At 48.2% G+C, this 23,828-nt stretch overlaps 2 protein-coding genes across 5 annotated transcripts in view; one reads left to right on the top strand and one right to left on the bottom strand.

Annotated features, from left to right (window-relative positions):
• On the top strand, window positions 1-22,079 carry atp10b (ATPase phospholipid transporting 10B). The gene is made up of 21 exons (XM_086158407.1): window positions 1-948; window positions 2,357-2,561; window positions 2,980-3,065; window positions 3,172-3,278; window positions 6,835-6,966; window positions 7,191-7,318; window positions 9,393-9,645; window positions 10,405-10,604; window positions 12,613-12,771; window positions 13,087-13,606; window positions 13,681-13,775; window positions 13,851-13,977; window positions 14,093-14,277; window positions 17,134-17,401; window positions 18,303-18,379; window positions 18,450-18,575; window positions 18,658-18,858; window positions 19,278-19,358; window positions 19,437-19,541; window positions 19,630-19,817; window positions 20,956-22,079. Exons 1-21 carry the CDS (start codon window positions 524-526, stop codon window positions 21,173-21,175), a joined length of 3,888 nt encoding a protein of 1,295 aa, XP_086014533.1. The 5' UTR covers window positions 1-523; the 3' UTR covers window positions 21,176-22,079.
• fbxl3l (F-box and leucine-rich repeat protein 3, like) overlaps window positions 21,952-23,828 on the bottom strand; it is a 7,943-nt gene continuing 6,066 nt past the window's right edge. For all 4 annotated transcript variants that reach the window (XM_086158413.1, XM_086158414.1, XM_086158411.1 and 1 more), the window contains one exon: window positions 21,952-23,803. In XM_086158413.1, the coding sequence (XP_086014539.1) occupies window positions 23,160-23,803 (644 nt within the window). In that variant the 3' untranslated portion in view covers window positions 21,952-23,159. The remainder of the gene's footprint in view (window positions 23,804-23,828) is intronic.

Here is a 23,828-nt window from a genome sequence, read left to right on the forward strand (position 1 = left end):
AAAAAAATAGCAGAGACGCGCGTCGTGTTTCTCCCAATTCGCCTGCGGTCGTCAATACGTGATCGCTTGTAGTTTTTGTTTTTAACCCCTAAAACATGGGTGTTCTGCCTGCCCGTTAGCTTTGTGTCGTCGGTTCGAATCTACACGTGACCCGCCGCATCGAGTTTCCCGCTCTGCGAGTATTAGATCGTCAACTGGTTTCGGTTCGCTTCGTCTTCCCCCTATTTCATTTTGGAAAAGCTCCTTTTCTCGACGTCCGGCTCCGGCGAGCCGAGGACGCGCGAGCGGTTCCGCGTGTTTGGAAACGATTGACTGAGTAAATAGTACGCTTCCAACCAAACATTCTCGTCTAATCGGCCGTCTCGGTTCCTCTCCGCGAAGCCGGGAAGGCCTCAGGAATGCAAACACACCTGTCGCCGCAGGAGGCGGACTCAGAGCGAGGTGCGCTGCCGCTCGCTCAGAGCTCGCACCGGGCTTTCCACGCGAATGAGGCGAGCGGAGAAGGCGAGCGCTGAGAGGAGGGATGCCGCAGCGGGACGCCATGGCACGGACGCCTTTCGCTCTGCTCCGGGACGCTCTGGAAGGCCAGCGGTTGCGGGAGAAGGACCTCCGCAGTTTGGTGTCCAACTTGCCGTACGAAGGCTTGGAGAAGCGGAGGCAACCCAACCGCCACTTCCCCGGGAACGCCATCAAGACCACCAAGTACACCCCGCTCTTCTTCGTTCCCGTGAACCTCTTTGAGCAGTTCCACCGCCTGGCCAACCTCTACTTCTTGGGCCTGGTTATTTTGAACTTTGTGCCGGTGGTGAACGCCTTCCAGCCGGAGATAGCGCTGATCCCCATCTGTGTCATCTTGACTCTCACCGCTCTCAAAGACGCCTGGGAGGACTTCAGGAGGTACCAGTCGGACAGGAAACTCAACAACACTCCCTGTCTCATCTACAGCAGGTAACCGTCTCACGGACGTTTCACCAACAGGCGCCTCCGCGCGACATCTCGCCGTTGCCGGCGATCGATTTTTCAAGTCTCGGCACAAAAACGGACCGTTTGCGCGGCGCCGAAGGGAGGAGGAGCGTGCGCGCATGAGTTTACAGGTCCGGGCGGCCTAGAAGAGCCAGACTTCGGAGACGGCAGACGCTTTGGAGAACACGGCGCTCCCCGGGGCCGCTCGGCAGACGAGCTGCGTCTCCGGTGAATAGCCAGGCCGGAGATCACGCGGCTTCATTTTTTCGCGGGGCGGAAGGGGGGGCTTGTAAAGATCAGAGCGTTTTTTTTTCAAGTCGGCGTAATCGATCGGCCGGGTCTCTTCTGAAGTCCTCGGACGTCCACCGGCGGAGTGTCGGGAGGAGGAGGAGGAGGAGGAGGAGGAGGAGGGAGGGGGTTTTTAAAAACCCGACACCCGTCTTATCGCGCCGGTCATCTTATCTTCATCATCCCCGCTCGGTGGTCGCAGCCGTCCCTCCTCGCAAACGGCGTCGATCGTCTTTCGGCCCCGACGGGCCGACGCCTCTTCTCGAACGCTCCGACCCGATGCGTCTCGACTCTTACCCGTGGAAGCCGAACGGGTTATCTTGAGCGCGGCTTTATCTCCGGATGATTATCTCCCGGCGCAGAGATAGGCCGGGGAGTCGCTCTGGAGGCGGGCCAAATTAAAGCTACGGGACGACTGTAGAGAGAAAAATGATAAATAAAGTAACTTTCAGATCTGCTTGTCTATTGGAAGCGCCTGCCCCGCTGACCGGCAGCTGTCATCGCGCACAGCTTAATGTCGGTTTATTCCATTTCTTTTTTCTTCCTCACGCGTCTGTGAGATAAGGGTTATGGGATTGTTGATAAAATGATATGTATCATGAGCAGCTTCGACTCCAGGAATGCGGTAAAGGGAGAGGAACAATGACGGTAGCTGTCCTGAAGAGACTAACTGTTTATTTAGCGTCGTTCTTCACATAGCATTCGATCGTAAAGACGACGTCCAATCAAAACGAAAAAAAAAAACAACGTTCACGCAGAACCCCGTCGAAAACAAGTTCATAAACCTGCCTGCATGTCTTGAAAACACGTTGACCCAATGAGAATCGGGAAGGAAAAAAAAACAAAACAGCCTCGCTGTCAGGAAAACACCCACGTGCTAAAAATACAGCAAAACCCTTGGGTTTTGGTCGGGGGCGTGGCACGGAAACAACACCGTCGAGTCATACATGCCGGGCAGCATACCTGCATGGTCTGTCACCGCTTGGTTCGTCAGCCTTCCGCACACTTTAAATGACAGACGAACCCCACAAACTCACCATGTTGCTTCTGCGAAACGGAAAAGCTCAATAAACCAAAATCGCATCGTCGCGATATGTGATTTCAGGAGCCGCAAACGGTTTGCGGAGAAGCGCTGGAAGGACGTGCGGGTGGGAGATTTCGTGAAGGTGGTTCGCAATGAGGTGATCTGCGCGGATCTCCTGCTCCTGCACGCGTCCGACCCCGGCGGCGTTTGTCACGTGGAGACGGCCAATCTGGACGGAGAGACCAACCTGAAGCAGAGGAAGGTGGTGTCCGGCGTCTGCGTCTCGGTGAGAAGCGTCGGCTTCGCGCTCTGCTTTCCCGCCACCTCCGTGTGTGCACGTTATCATTGTATGTCCAAATCTGCAGGTGATTGAAATGCGCCGGCGTGTCGATCACCTATAAACTCAAGGAAACACATTGTACTGGTTCTTATTAGTTATGCAACCTGGGATCTGCGCACAAAACATCGCCCGGTTAGCTTTGGGTGAGCAGAGCCATTATTGTTAGATAACGACCGGAGCTGAAAAATGGCTTTTTCCAAAAAGAGGCAGAAAATGAAAGGATTAAAAGAAAGATGAATTTAAAAAAAAAAAAAAAAAAAAAAAGTCTCCCACCACTGGCGTCCTGGGATTTTCCGTAACCATGGCAACCTGTTATAACACGTCAAAGATGTGTTTATTCGTCAAACGGCTTCTCGTTTCCCAGCATCCCCGGTTTGATCCCGAGGCGTTCGGCGGCGTGGTGGTGTGCGAGAGGCCCAACAACAATCTCAATCACTTCAAGTGTTTCGTGTGAGTATTAAACGTGCGCGGGGAAATCGCGCCCCCGCAAGGTGAAGGGGAATACGCGGCGTTAATAAAATCCAACCGTAAACCTTCACGCTTTCTTCTCACACAGAGAGAAACCCGATAAAAGCAAGGTGGGCGCCGGAATCGAGAGCCTGCTCCTGCGAGGATGCACCGTCAGAAACACCGACCACGCCGTCGGCTTCGTGGTGTATGCAGGTATTATCGCCGCTCTCCGCGGCTTCGCGGATTTCAAAATTCAGATTGAAAACTTTTTGCACGGTTGTCGAGGTAAAGCCCGTAGTCGTACCTCGGAGGAGTTGGGAGGCTGCGGGCGCGGAATCGAATCGGAGACCTTCTCACATTTGAGGCGGAAATGCTACGTATATCATATGCATTATATACATATATGTTAATAGTGTGTTCATTTTTTCAAATTTTGCAAATGGATATGTACATATCATATATAATCTGAGGTTAGAATGCTTATGATTGATAACAGTTATTCTTCATTTCAAAAATCTTATTTCTAATAAATTATATGACAGAACGCTAAAATCGCACGAGCTTGGATGTGTATCCTGTGAAGCTATAAGATTATAATATATCATATATATGTAATATTTCAATGTAGCCACAGTGTCTCCCTGTGCCGGCCCCGAGCCCGGATAAATGCGGAGGGTTGCGTCAGGAAGGGCATCTGTCGTAACATTTTTGCCAAAACCAAACATGCGAGTCAACCATAACCGTATCATACCGGATCGGTCGCGGACCGGGTTAACAACGACCGCCATTGGTACTGATGACCTCCAGGGTACTAGTGGAAATCGGGCTACTGTGGGTCGAAGAACAAGAACAAGAAGAAGAGGAGGAGCGCGTGTTCGGAAGCAGAGAGAGAAGGAAAGGAAAGAGCCTGGGACTGAGAGGAGGGACTTTGAATATCGGGACTATTACAGGAAAAGGTAGAGAGTTGGTGGATATACTGTGTGTCCAGGAGACCAGGTGGAAAGGTAGTAAGGCTAGAAGATTAGGAGCAGCTTTAAGTTGTACTATTATGGTACTGACAAGAAGAGAAATGGAGTAGGAGTTATCTTGAAGGAGGAGTTTGTTAGGAATGCTCTGGAGGTGAAAAGAATGTCAGATAGACTTATGAGTCTTAAAGTGGACATTGAAGGTGTGATGCTCAATGGTGTTAGCGGCTATGCCCCGCAGGTGGGATGTGAGTTTGAGGAGAAGGAGAAGTTCTGGAATGAGCTGGATGATGTGACGCAGAATATTCCCAGAAATGAGAGAGTGGTCATTGGTGCAGACTTCAGTGGACATGTTGGTGAAGGCAATAGAGGGGATGAAGAAGGGATGGGCAGATTTGGTATCCAGGATAGGAATGCAGAGGGACAGATGGTGGTAGATTTTGCAAAAAGGATGGAAATGGCTTTAGTGAACACCTTCTTCCAGAAAAAAAACAGGAACATAGGGTAACTTATAAGAGCGGAGGTAGGAGCACGCAGGTAGACTACATCTTGTATAGACGAGGTAACCTGAAAGAGATCAGCGACTGCAAAGTAGTTGTGTGTGAGAGTGTAGCCAGACAGCATAGGATGGTGGTTTGTAGGATGACTCTGGTGACAAGGAAGATGAAGAGGACAAAGGCAGAGCAGAGGACAATGTGGGGGAAACTGAAAAGGGAGGAGTGTTGCATGGTTTTCAGGGAGGAGTTGAGAAAGGCCCAGGGTGGTCAGGGAGACTTTCCAGATGATTGGACAACTACAGCTAGTGCTATAAGGGAGACAGGTAAGAGAGTACTTGACGTGTCATCTGGAAGGAAAGTAGATAAGGAGACTTGGTGGTGGAACTAGGAAGGGCAGGAGTGTATACTGTACAGAGAAAGTGATTAGCAAAGAAGAAATGGGACACTGAGGGGACTGATGAGAACAGACAGAAGTAAAGGGAGATACAACGTAAGATGAAGATAGAGATAGCAAAGGCAAAACAAAGGGCGTACGATGACTTGTATGCTCGGTTGGACAGGGAGAGATTGATCTATACAGGTTGGCGAAACAGAGAGATAGAGATGGAAAGGATGTACAACAGGCCTGGGTGATTAAGGATAGAGAGGGAAATGTATTGACAGATACTGGAAGAGTGATGGGAAGATGGAAAGAGTACCTTGAAGAGCTGATGAATGTGGAAAATGAAAGACAAGCAACGGTGGAAGAGGTGACTATTGTAGACCACAAAGTAGCACAGAATAATAAAAGTAAAGTGAGGAAGGCATCGAAGAAGATGAAGAGTGGAAAGGCTGTGGGTCCTGATGATATACCTGTGGAGGTGTGGAATTGCCAAGGAGAGACAGCGGTAGATTTTCTCACTCGTTTAATTAACAGGATCTTAGAAAGTCAGAAGATGCCTGAAGAATGGAGATGAAGTGTGATGGTGGCCATTTTTAAGAATAAGGAGGATGTGCAGAATTGTGGCCACAATGGAGCGATAAAGTTGATAAGCCATACAACGAAGTAATGAGAAAGAGCGGTGGAAACTAGACTGGGAACAGAAGTCAGGATTTGTGAAAAGCAGTATGGCTTCATGCCTGGGAAGAGTACAACAGATGCAGTATTTGCTTTGGCCAGAGGTAGCTGCATTGTGTGTTTGTAGACCTAGAAAGAGCATATGACAGGGTGCCAACAAAGGAGCTCTGGCATTGTGTGAGGACATCTGGAGTGGTAGAGAAGTATGTTAGACTGGTGCAGGACATGTATGCCAGCTGTGAGACAGTGCTGCGATGGGCTGTAGGGGTAGCAGAGAAGTTCAAGGTGGAGGTGGGACGCCATGAGGGATCAACTCTGAGCCCTCCATGGACCATGATGTTTGCAGATGACACTGTGATCTGTAGTGAGAGCAGGGAACAGGTTGAGGAAAATCTAGAGAGGTGGGGGTATGCTCTGGAAAGGAGAGGAATGAAAGCTGGTCGCAGCAAGACAGAGTATATGTGTGTGAATGAGAGGAACCCAGGCACTTGGGGTCAACGGTCCAGAGCAGTAGAGAGTGTGAAAAAGAGGTGTAGAGACCGGTTCAAGCTGGTTGGAATGGGTGGAGAAAAGTGCCCGTGGTACTATGTGATAGAAGACTATCAGCCAGAATGAAAGACTAGGTGGAGGAGACAGCCATGCTGTATGGACTAGAAACAGTTCCAATGAACAAAAGGCAGGAGGCAGAGCTAGAGATTGCAGAGATGAAGATGCCAAGGTTCTCTTTAGGAGTGACCAGGATGGAGAGGATCAGGAATGAGTCTATCAGAGGAACAGCACACGTTTGATGTTTTGGAGAGATGGTCAGAGAAGCCAGACGGAGATGGTTCGGCCATGTGCGGAGGAGGGATGGTGCATATATTGGTAGAGGGATGCTGGAGTTGGAGCTGCCAGACAGTAGGTCTAGAGGAAGGCCAAAGAGAAGATGTATGGACGTAGTGAGAGAGGATATGAAGGTAGTTGGTGTGAGAGTGGAGGATACAGAGGATGGGGTTCGACGGAGAGGGTCGATTTGCTGTGGCGACCCCTGAAGGGGAAAGTCGAAAGGTGAAGAAGAAAATATATATGTAATATTTCCATGTGAAGTTTAGAAAAGCAGCACTTGGGTGAGGATCCACTGCAGTTACCACATGATTGTACTTGCTTGCTGTTGAGCCGTCAGTCGACCGGAGGTGACTGGGAGATGGGATGTGAAGACGGTCACGATTAACGTCCTTCCAAATAACCGAGTCAGTCTCCTTCCACTCAAGGTCACGAAACCAAGTCCATGCTCAACAATGGCGGTCCGAGGTACAAGCGCAGCAGACTGGAGCGGAAACTGAACACGGACGTTATCTACTGCATTATCCTGCTCTTCACCATGTGTCTCGTCGGAGCGCTGGGTCAGTGACGAATTACGCAACTTAGCCGTGAAATCGCCACGCAAATCGCTTCATGATTAAAGCTTTTATGCGTGTAAGGGAACATTTCATTTCCACTTGCCCGCTTTGGCCTCCAGCCCGGAGCCGGAGAACGAAGAGGTGGTGTAGGGAAGGTGTGGTGCCAAAAATAGCCGCCCTCCTTGTGCCCGTCGCTGTGATTAATCCCCCTGTCTTCCAACATACAGGTCACTCCTTCTGGCTCCAGGCGCAGCCCGGCGTGCCCCCGTACCTGGTCCCCGACAGCACCGGTCACTTACAGAGCCCTGCTCTATCTGGCTTCTACATGTTCTTCACCATGATCATCTTGTTGCAGGTAGGAGAGAGTATTTACATCCCGTATTTTCGCTCCATGAGACATGTTAACCTGCACAGTTTTCCGTGACTTGCGTTCTATCAGAACCAGATTTAGCCCCTTTCCCAAACAGCTGTCCACTCCCTCCTCCCCACATTGCTCTTCATATACATTCATTCATTCATTGTCTACATCCCAGTCACAAGTTGATCACAGGGCCACAGATAGAGACGTTCTCTCTCTCATTCACAGTCATAAGAGACAAACACTGTCATTCACACAAAATATGGAAATATAACGTTCGCCCCCCTCATTCACACATCACGGACATACAACATTTGCTCCCTCATTGTTCTATCGTGGACATACCACATTTGCTCCCTCATTCACGCATCATGGACATACAACGTTCGCTCCTTCATTCACACGCCGTGGAAATGTAACATTTGCTCCTTCATCGTCGCGTAATGGACATACAAAATTTGGTTCCTAATTCACGCGTCGTGGACACATAACATTTGTTCCCTCATTGTCATATCATGGACATACAACATTTGCTCCCTCATTGTCATTTCATGAACATACAAGGTTCGCTCCTTCATTCACACTCCATGGAAACATAACATTTGCTCCCTCATTATCATGTCATAGACATATAATATATGGTTCCTAATTCACACATAATGGATATATAACATTTACTCCCTCATTGTCAAGTCATGGACATACAACATTCACGCCCTCATTCGCGCATCGTGGACATACAACATTTGCTCCCTCATTGTTCTATCGTGGACATACCACATTTGCTCCCTCATTCACGCATCATGGACATACAACGTTCGCTCCTTCATTCACACGCCGTGGAAATGTAACATTTGCTCCTTCATCGTCGTGTAATGGACATACAAAATTTGGTTCCTAATTCACGCGTCGTGGACACATAACATTTGTTCCCTCATTGTCATATCATGGACATACAACATTTGCTCCCTCATTGTCATTTCATGAACATACAAGGTTCGCTCCTTCATTCACACTCCATGGAAACATAACATTTGCTCCCTCATTATCATGTCATAGACATATAATATATGGTTCCTAATTCACACATAATGGATATATAACATTTGCTCCCTCATTGTCAAGTCATGGACATACAACATTCACGCCCTCATTCGCGCATCGTGGACATACAACATTTGCTCCCTCATTGTTCTGTCGTGGACATACCACATTTGCTCCCTCATTCACGCATCATGGACATACAACGTTCGCTCCTTCATTCACACACCGTGGAAATGTAACATTTGCTCCTTCATAGTCGTGTAATGGACATACAAAATTTGGTTCCTAATTCACGCGTCGTGGACATACAGCATTTGCTCCCTCATTGTTCTATCGTGGACATACAACGTTCGCTCCTTCATTCACACACCGTGGACACATAACATTTGTTCCCTCATTGTCATATCATGAACATACAACAATTGGTCCCTCGTTGTCATTTCATGAACATACAAGGTTCGCTCCTTCATTCACACTCCATGGAAATATAACATTTGCTCCCTCATTATCATGTCATAGACATATAATATATGGTTCCTAATTCACACATAATGGATATATAACATTTGCTCCCTCATTGTCAAGTCATGGACATACAACATTCACGCCCTCATTCGCGCATCGTGGACATACAACATTTGCTCCCTCATTGACACATCATGAACATACAAGGTTCGCACCGTCATTCACACACCGTGGTATTTCTCATTTGCTCCCTCATTCTCATGTAATGTGGAGACATTCAACCATTCACTCTCATGCACATGTCAAATAGAGACATACATCAGCTGTCTCATACAGACATCTAGGCAGCTAACCTACTTGTTGGACTGTGGGAGGAAAGCGGAGAACCCACGCATGGGGAGAGCTTGTAAAAGTGTGTCCCCGGTCGGAGTCCAACAAGGGACCTTCTTGTGAGGTGGAAGCTCTAACCGCCGCGTCGCCACGCCGCCTCTTCTCACTCGTCGTCTTCAAATGACTCCTCAAAAAATGTGTTTCTTCTCCCCACCCGCCGTGTCTCTCACAGGTCCTGATACCAATTTCCCTCTACGTTTCCATCGAGCTGGTCAAGGTTTGCCAGCTCTTCTTCATCACGAATGACATCGATCTGTACGACGAGCAGACCGACAGCCGGATCCAGTGCAAATCCCTCAACATCACAGAAGACCTGGGCCAGATCGAGTACGTCTTCTCGGACAAGACCGGCACCCTCACAGAGAACAAGATGGTGTTTCGCCGCTGCTCCATCATGGGTGTGGAGTACCCCCACAAAGAGAACGGTACGTTTTTCATCGGATAATAACACCGAAACACGTAATTATCTCTCCGATTAAGGTGCGATGATAATCGGCGATTGTTACGATTCGTTCGGGCGCACGTAAATTTTATTTACGATTAAAGTGGATGTCAAGTGTGTAGAAATATGCAAATTATTTGGTCACATTTCCAGTCGAGAGGTGCTGAGCTTACGGTCAGGCTTAAACTCCAAACTGAACTTACAATATTACAGCGAGAATAGGTGAATAGTCGGAGTCGAATTGTGGTTTCCGCCTCTATATTTTTAGCCTCGTCTTCGCCGACGTTTTTCTAGCATGACGGTAGAACGAAGTCGATTTCTTCCCGGCGAATCTCCGGTCGTGTCGCGCAGCGACTCAAAATGCACGTTATATAATGCTGATGTGCAAATGGAGCTCTCGCCTTCCATGTGGGTGTACGGCTCCATTTTCTCAAATACCAGTCTGACAGGGCGCGTGTTACAGTGACTTTGCAATTGGTGGAGTCCTATTATTGTATATTATCCTTACTATTCCATTACAAAGCCGTGTTTTCTATTTTACACTCCCAGTTTTTTTTCCCCCGCCTTCAGAATGACTTATTTTGGATTATTCCCAACGAAGTGGCGTTTCTCAATCGTCTTACACCTGTACATCAAACATCTATTTATCGCAATATATCAGGATGCGCTTGAATGTTTCTTTAATCGACCCGACACGTAAATATATCCGTATCCACGCGGCTTTTGGGGATTTTTTTTTTAGCCATCCACCTGGCGGTCGTCGACGAGCAAGTGTCGGATGAAGAGGTCGTCTTTAGCCGGCCTCCACGAGCCCCGCCGACGGGATGGACCCTGGAGGCCGAGCTCAGCGGCCCAGAGGACGCGTATCGTCATCCCGGTAACCGATGCGAGAGCGAGCCCGCGGGAAATGCATCGAACAGCGTCGCCTTCGGCAGTCCACTGGTAAGATGGCGACTGAAATAAGAGGACAGCTTTTTTTTTCCAACGGCCCCGGAGCCGCTGGGAGGACACGGTTGAATAGACGCCGTGTGTTTATCAACTTTTTCCCGCAAACGTATGACTTAATTTTGTAATGTGTGTCGAAAAAAGAAGTGGAAGGCTTCAGCTGAATCGTTTTAAAACACAAAGATTGCCTTTAGGATGAACAAGAAACCTAAATAAAATTAAAAGAACATGTTGATCATTCAGTAAAGTCATTCAGGGATAGTATTTGATTTGTTGTCCTTAACCGGGCTCGCGGCAGCAAGAAAACTCCCAGCCGACGAGTGATCAGGAACATTTTTGTTTAAAATAATAATAATGCAAAATAGAATGAATAGGGCATTTCCTGATAATAGGAATAACAACAATGAATAGAAATAATAATGATAATAATGATATTTAGTTAGTCGTAATAGTAGTGGTCCCGTCTAGAAAAGTCATCATTGATAAAATGATGCATTTCCTAATAATAGGAATAACATAGGAATATTGTGAATAACAACAATGAATGATAATAATGATAAGACTGATTTTTAGTTAGTCATCATAGTAGCAGTCCAGTCTAGAAAATGCATCATAAATATCACTATATCAAAGCATTGCATATAAGTAATATATAGGATTTCTAATAATAGTCAGATCAGCACTAATGATGATGATAATATTGTTATTGTTATGAGTAGTAGTAGTCGTAGTAGTGTTAATAGTAGTACTACTAGTTAACATCATATTATAAAAAGTTAAAATGTATAATTAATAAAACTATTACTTCTTCTACGACTACTACTTTCACTGTTACTGATAATAATAGTGCGTTTCAGGCAGATCATGTTTTCTCATTGGTTATTCTTTTCATGGACATGCAATTGCTCTGTTAAAAAGAAATAAACCTTGCACTTTGCAACTCCTGTCGTAAACTCAAAACCAAAAAAAAAGAAATGAACGGAGATTAATCTGAGAATGGTAGAAATTTGCACAAAAAAGTGGTCAGGATGTAGTAGTGGCGTTAAGATAAGATAAGATAAGATAAGATAAGATAAGATAAGATAAGATAAGATAAGATAAGATAAGATAAGATAAGATAAGATAAGATAAGATAAGATAAGATAAGATGAGAACAACTTTATTAATCCCGAAGGAAATCGTTGTGCCAGAGTTACAGAAAATATGACAGTGATAAATATTAAAAAGAAAAGGCAGAATTAGAAATAAAATAAACTATAAAGTGTCTCAGTGAAACTATAACGTGTCTTAGTAACAAGTGAGGTAAGGAGTGCACAATCGTATGATAAAAGGAAAAATTGCAGTGTAGCTGTTTTGAAATAAAATATTGCACAGTTCTGAATATTGCACATTGGTAGTACCAAAGAGAAGGACCATTTTTTATGTCTTTGCTATCTAAACGGGAAAAAAACCAATAAAGACTGCAATGACAATGGAAGAGCCTCGCTGACATTTCAATCCACATTTCAAAGTGTCATTCCTTTAACCAAATGTCACTCGGTCATGCGTCGAAGAGCCTCCTGGTCCCGCACCCTGCCGCAGATGGCCGAGCCACGAGGCGCCGGCGATGAGCGCATCCACTCGAGTTCAGAGTCGCCCCTGTGTCTGCGACGGGGCATATGGTCATGCTGGGCACCATTTGGCACGGACCCGTGATGTCACGAGAACTGTAAACGTGCACTATAGATTAGTCAGGATATACAGTACGGAAGCTGCGTGTCTATTTCCGTCCACGGAGCGAAGAGCAGAGGCCAAGAGAAAACAGGCCGAGACAGAAAAAGCACTTAACTCACACTGAGCGTCTAACAGAGAATAGTAAATGAGAACGTCGGCCCGCCTCGCTTACATCCCGACACCTTTCCTCGCGTTTCGCCCGGTTCCACGGATGAATAAATGACGAGGGAGAAATAAGACGCTTGATCACGAGCAGCTTTTTGCGTTTGTGTGTCTTAAATTCTCTGACCAGGAAACGGAGGTGATCCCCGACAAGGCGCTGGTTCGGCGTCTCGGCGGGGCGGAGAGAGGCCGGGCCGGCCGGAGGACGGATCCGTGCCCGGACTTTTTTCTGGCTCTCGCCATTTGCAACACGGTGATGGTTTCCATGGCAACAGCCAAGAGCCAGAGGGTGAGCGCTCCGTTCGCTGTCGCCGGGAGGGAAGCGGAGATATCGAGTGCGTTGAGTAGAGACGCACGGAGAACGCGTTCGGCACCGACGCCGCCCCCGTTAGTACGCGAATTCACATTTGGGCCTTTTCTAGAAAATACCCGCTGGAAGTTTCGTCCACGTCCCGAACCTGCGCTGGCAAACCACCGGCGCGCTCTCGGGGCGACTGGGGTTCCACATTCGTTTTTGCTCGCGGACGCTTTCCTCTTGAGTCGCGCGGTTTTTAAATTTGCGAAACGCGCGTCTGTGCGTTTGTTTCTTCGACTTGTTCCCCAGGCTCGCGATGACCCGTCGTTTTGGACAAATAACCCCGGAGACAATTTGTCCGGCTTGGTGAGCAGGGCCGGCTCTCTGCGCCACCTCTTCACCTCCGGGCAGCGGAGGAGCCGTGTCTTATCGGACGACTCGGTCGTCGAGGCGGACCGCTTCGACTCTCCGGCGGAGGCGGAGAAAAACGGCGACGTGAATCTGGCCCGGGTGAAATCTGGTTCCGGCGAAGAGCGAACCGCGAACCCGGGCGAACCGCGCTACCAGGCGGAGAGCCCGGACGAAGCGGCTCTGGTCCACGCGGCGAAGGCGTACGGCTTCGCCCTGCTGGGCCGAACCCCCGACAGCGTGACGGTGAGGCTGCCGTCCGGGCAGAGCCTGGAGTTCGAGGTGCTGGAAACCCTGCCCTTCGACTCCGTGCGGAAACGGATGTCCGTTCTGGTCCGACACCCGATCAGCAGAGAGCGCGTGCTTTACACCAAAGGCGCCGACTCCTGTATCATGGAGCTGCTGGACTCGAAGGTCTCAGGTACGGTGCGGGGCTTCCGTCTCACCTATCTGACGGCGCGTCGGAGCTTTTTAACGCCGAATCGACATTTCCAGAGAATCGACGCGATCTAAAGACGGCGGCGGACACTCAGCGTCACCTGGACCGCTACGCCAAAGAGGGCCTGCGAACGCTTTGCTTCACGAAGAAGGTCCGTATGAAAAATATCGACGCGTGGAGCGAGTTTATTTTTTTCCCGTTGTCGCCGACCTATGCGCCTCCGCAGGTCGTGAGCGACAAGGCCTACGAGAGCTGGTCGGCGGCCAGGTGGGTGGCGTCGGCAGCCATGGTCGGGAGGGAGGAGCTCCTCACGGAAACGGCCTTGCAGATGGAGACCGACCTCCGTCTGCTGGGTAAACATCCGGAGATGCGTTGAAACGCAGAAGGGCGATCAACTCTGTCCAGCAGCCGTGTGACCGCGCGCGCGCGTGTGTGTGTGTGTGTGTGTGTGTGTGTGCGCTCCTGCAGGGGCAACAGGCATCGAAGACCGTCTGCAGGAGAGCGTTCCAGACACCATATTGGCACTGCGGGAGGCAGGGATCAAGGTGTGGGTGCTGACTGGTGACAAGCCAGAGACAGCTGTCAACATTGGCTATGCCTGCAGGCTCCTGGAAGAGGAGGACCTCGTGATTAACATGAGCTGCAAAAACAAGGTGAGGGGGCCGCTGACTTCTCCGGCGAGGGTTGAGTTTCTTAAAAAGGATAATAAGTGTTGAATTGCATCTGATACTCGCGATTAAATTTGGATCGAGTGATTGATGGAATAATTATCGTGTTAATACGAGGGAAAAATCACCCGACCAAATAGGCTTTCGTTCACAGCTGCCGGGTTTGATTTTTTTTTTTTTTTTTCGTTTTTCTCAAACAATCGTCTCAGCGACATAAATCGCTTATTTTCTGTTTGTTTACTAATTATCGAAATCGAAAGGGAAAAAGTCCAAGTCAGCTTCACATGTGCCAGATATACGTAGGAATCGGAAAGACGTTTCTCACGTTCCCACGTGACAAGAAATCAATAAAATCTTCATAATAACGTGCACATTCACGGTAAAGTGCGCCATAAACATTAAACTATAAAGTATAAAGTGCAAGCAGGTACAATCTACTGGTAACAGATGACAGATTTTACAGCATAAAAACCTGAAATGTATAAATATATGTCATTTGAATGGAGAGGGTCGCAGAAATTTCTGTCCAGTTTAGTGCAAGTATAACATACGGTACAATATAATTATATATCATTATTTAACATTTTTTCTGTTCATGTCTGCGTTTTGAAGTGTCCTTGGGTGACGACACTGAGCTTCTCTTGTCACCGCTCCACTGCCATCAGTTTGTGTGTGTGTGTGTGTGTGTGTGTGTGTGTGTGCGCGCGAATGAAAGCTCGCTATCGGCGGAGACCGTTTAAAGATTATATTATAAAATGTAACGAGAAATGGGAGGATCTTTTCGAAAACTTTGTCTAAACGGTCTGTGAACAGAGCTGTGAGTTTAGTGCATTAAAATACGCTCTGCGTGTTATCGTTGTTTCCACCGGATGGAGTTACAAGATGTGGCCAGATTTAAAAAAAAAAAAAAAGGCTCAATCCAAGACAATATATCTCTTTTTATGTGTTTCACGGGAGAGAAAAGTAGTGCGCTGGAAATTAGCAAAAAAAAAATAGCACTTATTCAGTCAATAGGTTATGTTTTCCAAACCCGATGTGGCCCAAAGAAGACGGAAATATGTCGGAACACGTGATAAATCACACCTTTGTTAACGGGAAAAGGTTGAGATAATCATGAAGTCATTATTAGGGGACTTGGGAAAATCAATACTAGATATAATGGGATTTGAAGACCAAGATCAAATAGCGGTATCCCTATTCACCTTGCGGTCGGACGCGCGGGAATCTATTTATCACCCGGCGAAACATCTCTCATTGGTTCAATCAAAGAGACGCGTTATGGATTTTTCATGAATGTGCGGCTCAAGCCCTCGACGGTGGACATCATCACGTCCGAAGTAGGAGGCGGATTTCCAACGACTGTTTATAAAAAAATCTGCACTTGTTGCCGTCGCGTTCGACGTTCGTTTGGAGTCAAAGGCGTCGTGGAAAACCTGGCGGTGCAAGAACGAGCCCCTCCTCGAAATCGGAGCGCATCTGTTCGTCCCTCGGCTCGGGCGGAACCGGATTACCGGCCGGCTCGTGGCTTCGCTAACAGACGCGGGGAAGTTTTTCCGAAACTCACACCGGACTAGTCACTGATGATGGATGGAGTGAGCTACCCGCAATACAATAACTAAGGCTTTCCTATCTAATTAACAGTCTAATATTCCACCCTCGTGGGAAATATCCTTCCTCCCATCACCACGAGTGGAGATATATTGGTCGGGAGCTAATTTTACCACGCTAACACAATCGCCACCACGCAGGATACAATTTTGCAAGCGATGGATGGGCGAAAACCAAATAATGCTTGACCTATTTTTCAAATTTTATTTCTGTCATGCTGGTTTTCCTGTCGGCGATGACGCTGGAGTTATTTACAGACGACGGCAACGGCTCTGAAGGGACGAGAGCTTTGTAATTGCTTCCTTTGAGCACGACTTTTACCGAACAATGTTTCGCTCGCACGCCCGGCGCTGCAGCAGTTAGCGATCCCCGGTTGGAGTCCATGATTTCCGCTTTCCTTCCGCACTCCATCGGAGTGAACTCTACGGGTTCATCGGAGAGACCAAGTTGCCCAGACGTGCTGATAAGAAATCTGTGTTTGTCGATGTCTTTATACGATGTGTGAATGAAAGAGTGAATGGTTGAAAATCTCCATATGACCTGAACTCAGCCAACGAAAGGAATGAGACATTACACTACATTACATTACATTGCATTTGGCAGACGCTTTTATCCAAAGCGACTTACAATAGAGGACATAGGGACTGCAAATACACTTGCAAATGCACGATACACAGGAAACCTATCTACATGTGGTATTGATAATGAACGAATGAATGAATGAATGAATGAATGAATGGTTCCCCTAAAAGCACAGTGCAGTCGACTCATTATTTTCCAACGTGCACCGATGGGAAATTGCTTTTTGTTCAAAGCGAATCCATCTGACAGAGTAAAGTGGAGAAGAATCAAAATAGAACTCTATAGGAAAATAAAGACAAATATAAATTGATAATATTGATAATTATCATATTAAGTTAGTTGTAATAGCAGTAGTCTAGTCCAGAAAATGTATCATTGATAATGATGAATTAAAAACTGTAGATCAAAATAAATAGATAACAATAAAATTAAAGGTATGTAAAAATATATGTAATGTACATAAATGTGTATTTACAAGTACATGTTTACGATGCCATGTCGTATTCGATTGTGTAAATTCTCCAATGGAACTCGTCATCGGCATCGTCATTCGTCATCAACGCGAGTATTTTGTTTTTTTTGTTGTTTTTTTTTTTTTTATCTCAAATTTCAGACGTGTTTGTGTTTTTCCATTTATTTTTTAAAAATCAGCTCACGTGCACTTCCATCCTGGACTGCGCGTTGGAGGAGGTGAGACGGTACGAAAACGACCCCCGTAACGTGGACACCACGCCGGACATCTCGCTGGTGATCGATGGCGGCACGCTGGCCATGACCCTGTCGTCGGACCTGCAGGACCGCTTCGTGGAGCTGGCTCGGCGCTGCCGCTCGGTGCTCTGCTGCCGAGTCACGCCTTTGCAGAAGAGCGCGGTCGTGAAAATTGTCCGGGAGAAACTCAAGGTCATGACTCTCGCTGTCGGTAAGAGACTCGGAGAAACAAGCTCCGAGGACGACGTTCACCGCATGCCGATGTACCATAAACACACGTGCGTGTTTACATATAAATTCTATATTTATATATTTTCTATATGGATATGAATATATACTGCTGAAAAAAATAAAGGGAACGCTTGAACGACACAATGAAACTCCAAGTCAATCCCACTCCTGTGAAATCACAGTGTCCGCTCAGGAAGCAACACAGATTCATTTGGACTTGTTTTCAGGACATTACGTCAAAGTTGGATCAGCCTGGAGTTTGTTTTTACACTTTAATTTTGAGTGTGATTCCTAATCCAGACCTCCATGGGTTGATACGATTGATTTCCATGGATCATTTTGGTGTGATTTTGTTGTCGGCGGAGTCAACTGTGTAAAGAGCAAAGTATTTCATAAGAATATTTCATTCATTTAGATCCAGGATGTGTTTTTTAAGTGTTCCCTTTATTTTTTGGAGCAGTGTACATATCGTCCCCTTCTTCAAATAATCACGTTTTAACCAAAAATGTTGCCTAAATCCACTCAGGGCTCAGTTGTTTGTGTTTTCAGACATATACTAAATCTTATTGTTTTGATTTCATCTCAAAGCAGATGCATACAGAGATCAGCTGATTGAAATTGTAAGAGTGGAGTCTGCATGTTTTCTCCCTCAGTCCAAAAACACGCAGGAGGTTTATTGGAGACCCTAAATTGCCAAGATGTAGGAATGGTTGTATGCTTCTACAACGTCATCGGAGAGACGGCTTCTGCTGCGGCTTCTGCTGCGCTGGTCTGGACGCAGTAAAGGGGGTGGAGATAACGAACGGATGAACGAATGAGTAACTATGAAATGACGACGGCAAAGACTCGTATCCGATCATTAATGTCAAGGTCATTTTAAGGTGACGGCGCCAATGACGTGAACATGATCCGCGCTGCAGACGTCGGCGTCGGGATATCGGGCCAGGAGGGGATGCAGGTGAGACTTTGCTTCGAGATATCACGCCGTCCTTCGCCAAAAGTCTTCACGGCTGACTCTGCGGTCGCAGGCGGCGATGGCCAGCGACTTTGCGGTGTCCCGCTTCAAGCATCTCCAGAAACTCCTCTTCGTTCACGGACACTGGTGTCACACTCGCCTCGCCAACATGATCGTTTACTTCTTCTACAAGAACCTGGTGAGTCGCCATCGCTCGGCGCCGCCGCCGGCTGAATCCCCACGCCTCGCATCGGCCCTCACCCCGCCTCCTTTCTCTCCAGGCCTACGTCAACCTGCTGTTCTGGTACCAGTTCTTCTGCGGCTTCTCCGCGACCGCCATGATCGACTATTGGCTGATGATTTTCTTCAACCTCCTCTTCACCTCGGCGCCGCCCATCATGTTCGGCATCATGGACAAGGACGTCTCCGCGGAGGTGCTGCTGGGCGTCCCCGATCTGTACAAGACCGGACAGGGGTCAGGGGTCAGTGGCTCCTCGCACGACATCCTTCCTCCGCTTTTCAGCTTATTTAAGAGATAAAATAAACGTTATCCATCCCCATCGGGAAAATCCTTTACAGTCATGGTGTCAATAAATATGAGTGCAAATATAAATTGACGATTGGAAAATAGCAAAAGACATCCACGAATAAATAAGACAGCAGAGACAATAACAACAACATCGACTTCAAGATGGATGACGGAATGGAGGGGGAAAAAAAAAGATAGCGAGGGGTAAAAATGGACGACCAAACCTTAACATAAACAGAGTGACAATAGCGATGACAAAAATAGAATAAATGAAGAGAAATAAGCAGGATGCCAACGGGCAGAGATCAAAATAGACGACAGAGGAAGGGCATGACGCGTGTTTTCAACCAGCATATGTATGTGTCTGTTTAGGAATACAACTTTGTGAAATTCTGGGTTTCCATGCTGGACGCCTTCTACCAGAGCCTCGTCTGCTTCTTCGTCCCGTATTTGGTAAGAGAATCTTCGGCGCAAAGTCGTCCTCCGGCCTTTTCGTGCGACTCAAATCCTTGGCGGTGGCATCTTCCCCAGGTTTACCAGGATTCAGACGTTGATGTTTTTACCTTCGGCACCCCTCTGAACACCGTCTCGCTGTTTACCATTCTACTGCATCTGTCCATCGAGATCAAAGAATGGGTGAGGGTTTGCGGTTTCTAACCACCGACGTTCAGCGGTGAAATACGACGCAGTGAGATCAATGCAAATATCTCGTCACGATCGACAGACGCCGGTTCACTGGATAGTCGTGATTGGCAGCTTCGCGTTGTTCTTCGCGGTGAGCCTGATCTACAGTTCCATCTGCGTCACCTGCAACCCGCCGAGCAACCCTTACTGGATCCTCCAGAGCCAAATGGCCGACCCGATGTTCTACCTGATCTGCGCGCTCACCACCGTGGTCGCTCTGTTACCGAGGTCAGTAAGTCCAAAGCTGGATCATATGAAGAAACGGTCTTTTAAATGTGGTTATGACTTCTCCTAAAACCATTTGAAAGACACGTCCAACCACGGTTTGTAGATCATCCCAAAAACAAATGACATCCCCTCAACTCCATTAAATGTTATATTTTTAAACCTCGCCTCCTATTGACATCAGAAAATCTCCAGTGCAGTGATGCTTCCAGAGGCCCCGGGATTTGGTTTGATATGATGTATCAAGAACTGTTAAATTCACGCTTGCACACTTTATAGAAAATGTTTATGTATGTACATTTTAGAAAAAAAAAAAAAAAACGATTTGTTTTGCATTTTGACGGGCTGACATTTTGGGGGGGGGGGGGGGGGGGGGGGGGCTGCACGGAGGGAAACTGGGATAGAATAGAAGTTTATTCATCCCCAAAGAAGGCTTACATTCATTCACTCCAAACATGATATTGATTTTATTGCTGCCAGTAATTTAGTTTGACGACCACAGGTAAGTTCCGCGGTGCTCCTCGGCGGTTTCGGTCCGTGGCTGTTTTTAGTCCGGTCTAGTTTATTGTCCGCACGGACGCCCCGCTCGTACTCGTCCGCCGCCGTGGTCGGCGCTGCAAGAGGGCTGACGGTCGTTCCATCGTTCGATCCAGACGGGAGTGTCCACGAAACTCCCCCGGGTTTCCTCCCGCAGTCCCAAAACGTGCAGGACGTTCATTTGAAACCCGAAATTGTCCAGAAAGAGCGAACGGTTGCGCCCCGTGACAGCCGGGATAGGCTCCGCCCCCTCCCCGCGCCGAATACAGGATAAGCCGATGAATGAACGAACGAATTTTGCAAGAGAACGCAAACTATTTGGATTCGCTCTTCCGTTATTCATGGCGCGTCATTCTATCGTTTGCATTCAAACGGCGCGGATCATTAACTCGGAGGGGTTTCGGCACGGAGACGACGAAGGCCGTTTGGAATTAAATTACGTTAATTGCAAAGGTCAGGAATGACGGTTCAATCTCTTGTTCTTGCTCCCGGTGTCTGCCGCCTGTGAAACTGCTGATATTTAGAGGGAATGCCCTGATTTACATCAAAGGGCCACATATTTTTCACTGGCCTACTTTCTCACCACCGCACTCTCTTCCCCCAGGTACGCGTTTCATGCGCTGAGGAACTCTATCGCCCCCTCCCCGCTCGTGCACGCCAGGCATCTGGACAAGCTGGACCCCTCCGCTCGAGACCGGTGGATCAGGGAGTGGAGGAGCCTCCGGGGCGGCGGGCAGGTGAAGCGTTCCCGCTTCTACGGCCCGCCCGGCCCGGAGGACGTTGATCCCCGGTTCCCGACCTCTCCTGAAATGGTAGGGAATTGATCCGTGGATCTCCGGCGGAGAGGAGGCTCGTTGACGAGAGAGAGATGCGGGAGACGCCCTCCGCCGTCGCACGTTAAAAAGGAAAAAAAAAACCAACTGTTTACCTTGATTTGGTAATGATCTGTTTGACAGGGAGCTTTTGAGCCTTTCCTTTCTTCACAACAAGCTGAAAGAGTGAACACGTAAGCTCGTTACTTTCCTGATGGGTATTACGTCGCACGCCGCTAAGCCCGTTCGTCACGATGCCCACTCCTCCAGAAGACGAACAAAAATGTTCGGATGGTTTTGCGCTCGAACGCTCGCCGTAATATGTATATTTTTTGCATTTTGCTTTTGCCAAAATGATATTGTATAAGCTGGTCCTGCGACAGGGTCTGTGTTTACATTTGATGCAAAAGCCCCAGAACAATTTTGTCTCCCTATTATATGTGCATGTGAACAAGCATGTGTGTGCGCGCGCGTGTGTGTGTGTGTGTGTGTGTGTGTGCGCGTTTGCTCGAGTGTCTCGCCCCGGGTTTAGTTTATACAAGAACAGCAAAGGAATCAGCATAAGAATCTTCTCATTTACAGTATCTGATGCCTTTTTTATGGGAACTCGCCATACGAATCCTCTTGGAAAAGGCCCGAGTTATCAGCGGCACGCTTCGCTTTAAATCGGCACCGCTGCTTATGTAACGCTTTGCTGCCTGCAGTCAGATCATTGCTGTCCTCTAGTGTTCAGGCTATCGAGCTGCAGTAAGGTCAAACGGGACAAAGTCAGAAAAACAAAACACGTCTTGGAAAAAAGCTTGGAATTTCATTTATTGTACCGAAGAAAATGCACGATTTAAGGAAGGAGCTGAACACAACCACAGCCGGGAGAATAAAGAGTGAGAAAAAAAAAATAAACAGCCTTCAGAGTTGAGTAAGCCTGCTTTTTGCGTCCCCGGTCCAAAAAAGGAATCGCAAGAGAAATGACTTCACGCCTCGTTACGAAACCCCCAACGCAAAGAGTGGCTTCCGATCGCGTGGACTCATTGCAACGCAAAGGTATCTTTATTTTAACCAAAGTTGCATTTAAGTCAAGGAAAAGGACGACATATATATATATATAAGCTATATTCGGCACAAATGCCGCTATTCTCAGCTCAGCGTCAAATTCAGCGTCTCATCTTTAACTATACGTACAATCGGCGTCGGTTACATCTTGCAGACGTCGTAAACAGAGAGCGTGACGCTTTGTGTTTCGTGCAACGGCGCGACTCTTAAACGATCTATTTGATGGAGCAGAAAATAGCCCGGGTGTCCGTGACAGCGCCACGGATATGGCGCGGTGAAGGTTTGGCAATCATTTGACATTTTTTTCGCGCACGCCGTCGACCGCAAAGCCGCCGTTTGCTTCCCGCCTGTGGGTCTCTGGGCGCTCAGACGGTGTGGGCGTCTCCACGTGGGCCTGCTTCTTCTGCTGCGACGCGTCCATTCCAAAGTCTCCCGTTTAGAACACGTCTTTTTATCGCTCTGTTATGTCCGGAAGCATTTTTTTATTTTTCCGTTGCGATGCAGAATCAGCAGATTCGGATTTGACTCGTCTTCTCGGAATTCGCCAGACTCGTGTGGTGACGAGAACAGAACGCGCCAAACAATAACAACGACGACAACGACGATCGCCGGCCGGATCTGGCCGTCGCACCTCCGAGGCCCAAGCTCGTGACTTATTTTCCTTCGTTTCCTTCGCAGTCGCAGTTGAATCGTTTTAAAAGTCGGGGTGTGAAATACGAACGTTCAGAATCACGACGTGGAATGAGAGCGCCTTGCTAAAAAGTCAAATCGGCGCCCGACGGAGGTTCGAACCCAAGCCGTGTTCGACCCGCGGGCCCAAAACACTGACTCGATCACCCGGTATTTGTCAAAAAATGAAAATACACACCGGTTCAAAGGTCCGATTTGCATCACGACCCGCCAACGGCACGGACTCGCCGACCCTGCGCTCTGGCGCGCGGTCTGCCTACCAGGTGGGCATCGTGTCGGGGAACCACACGCGACCCAAGAGCTTCGACACCTCGCCGTGGATCTGCTCCGTGTCGTAGCTGCTATCTGGGATCAACACCTCCTCCATGATCGACAGCTGAGTCAGCCTGCCCCCGCACGTCTTCACAAACTCCACGAAGCCGCTGCAGGTCACCTCGCATTCGCCGAGCCCGATCGCCGTCAAGCTCTTGCAACGCTCGGCGATGCGGATGAGCTCTCGGTCCAGGGGCTCCGCGCCGTTGGCGCAGACCACCAGCTCCACCAGCCGAGGGCAGTTGAGCCCGATGCGACCGAGCATCTCTTTGCTCGCGGCTCGGCCGAAATACAGGTGGGTGACGGGGGTCTCCTCGCCAAAGAAGGGTTCGAACTCTTCTTCGTAGAGGAAGAAGTACATGACGACGTTCACCTCGGGCGAGTGTCGCACCAGAGCCTCCCAGCTGCTCCTCTTGATGGCGCGGAAGCGCGTCTGGCCCCGGTTCTCGCTCGCGACGTCGACGCGCAGGTGCTCCAGGTGGACGTGTTTTTCAGAGGAGAGGGCGAGCAGAAGCTCGTCGCTCAGCAGATGGTAATTCAAAGCCAGCTCTCTGAGTCCGTGGCACTGATCCGCCACACGCAGGATACCTGAAGGCGGAGAGAGGCCGGAGTG

The sequence above is a fragment of the Fistularia commersonii genome, chromosome 13 (assembly GCF_037954325.1).
Source record: "Fistularia commersonii isolate RoL2024-O1a breed Wild chromosome 13, RoL_Fcom_v1.0, whole genome shotgun sequence".
Lineage (NCBI taxonomy): Eukaryota > Metazoa > Chordata > Actinopteri > Syngnathiformes > Fistulariidae > Fistularia > Fistularia commersonii.

Excerpts from the sequence above, each read along its gene's own strand:
- atp10b (XM_086158407.1), top strand. The coding sequence starts at position 524 with ATGCCGCAGCGGGACGCCATGGCACGGACGCCTTTCGCTCTGCTCCGG. Across the intron at positions 18,576-18,657 it reads ACTTCTTCTACAAGAACCTG|GCCTACGTCAACCTGCTGTT; the intron begins GTGAGTCGCCAT and ends CTTTCTCTCCAG. Across the intron at positions 19,359-19,436 it reads GCTTCTTCGTCCCGTATTTG|GTTTACCAGGATTCAGACGT; the intron begins GTAAGAGAATCT and ends CATCTTCCCCAG.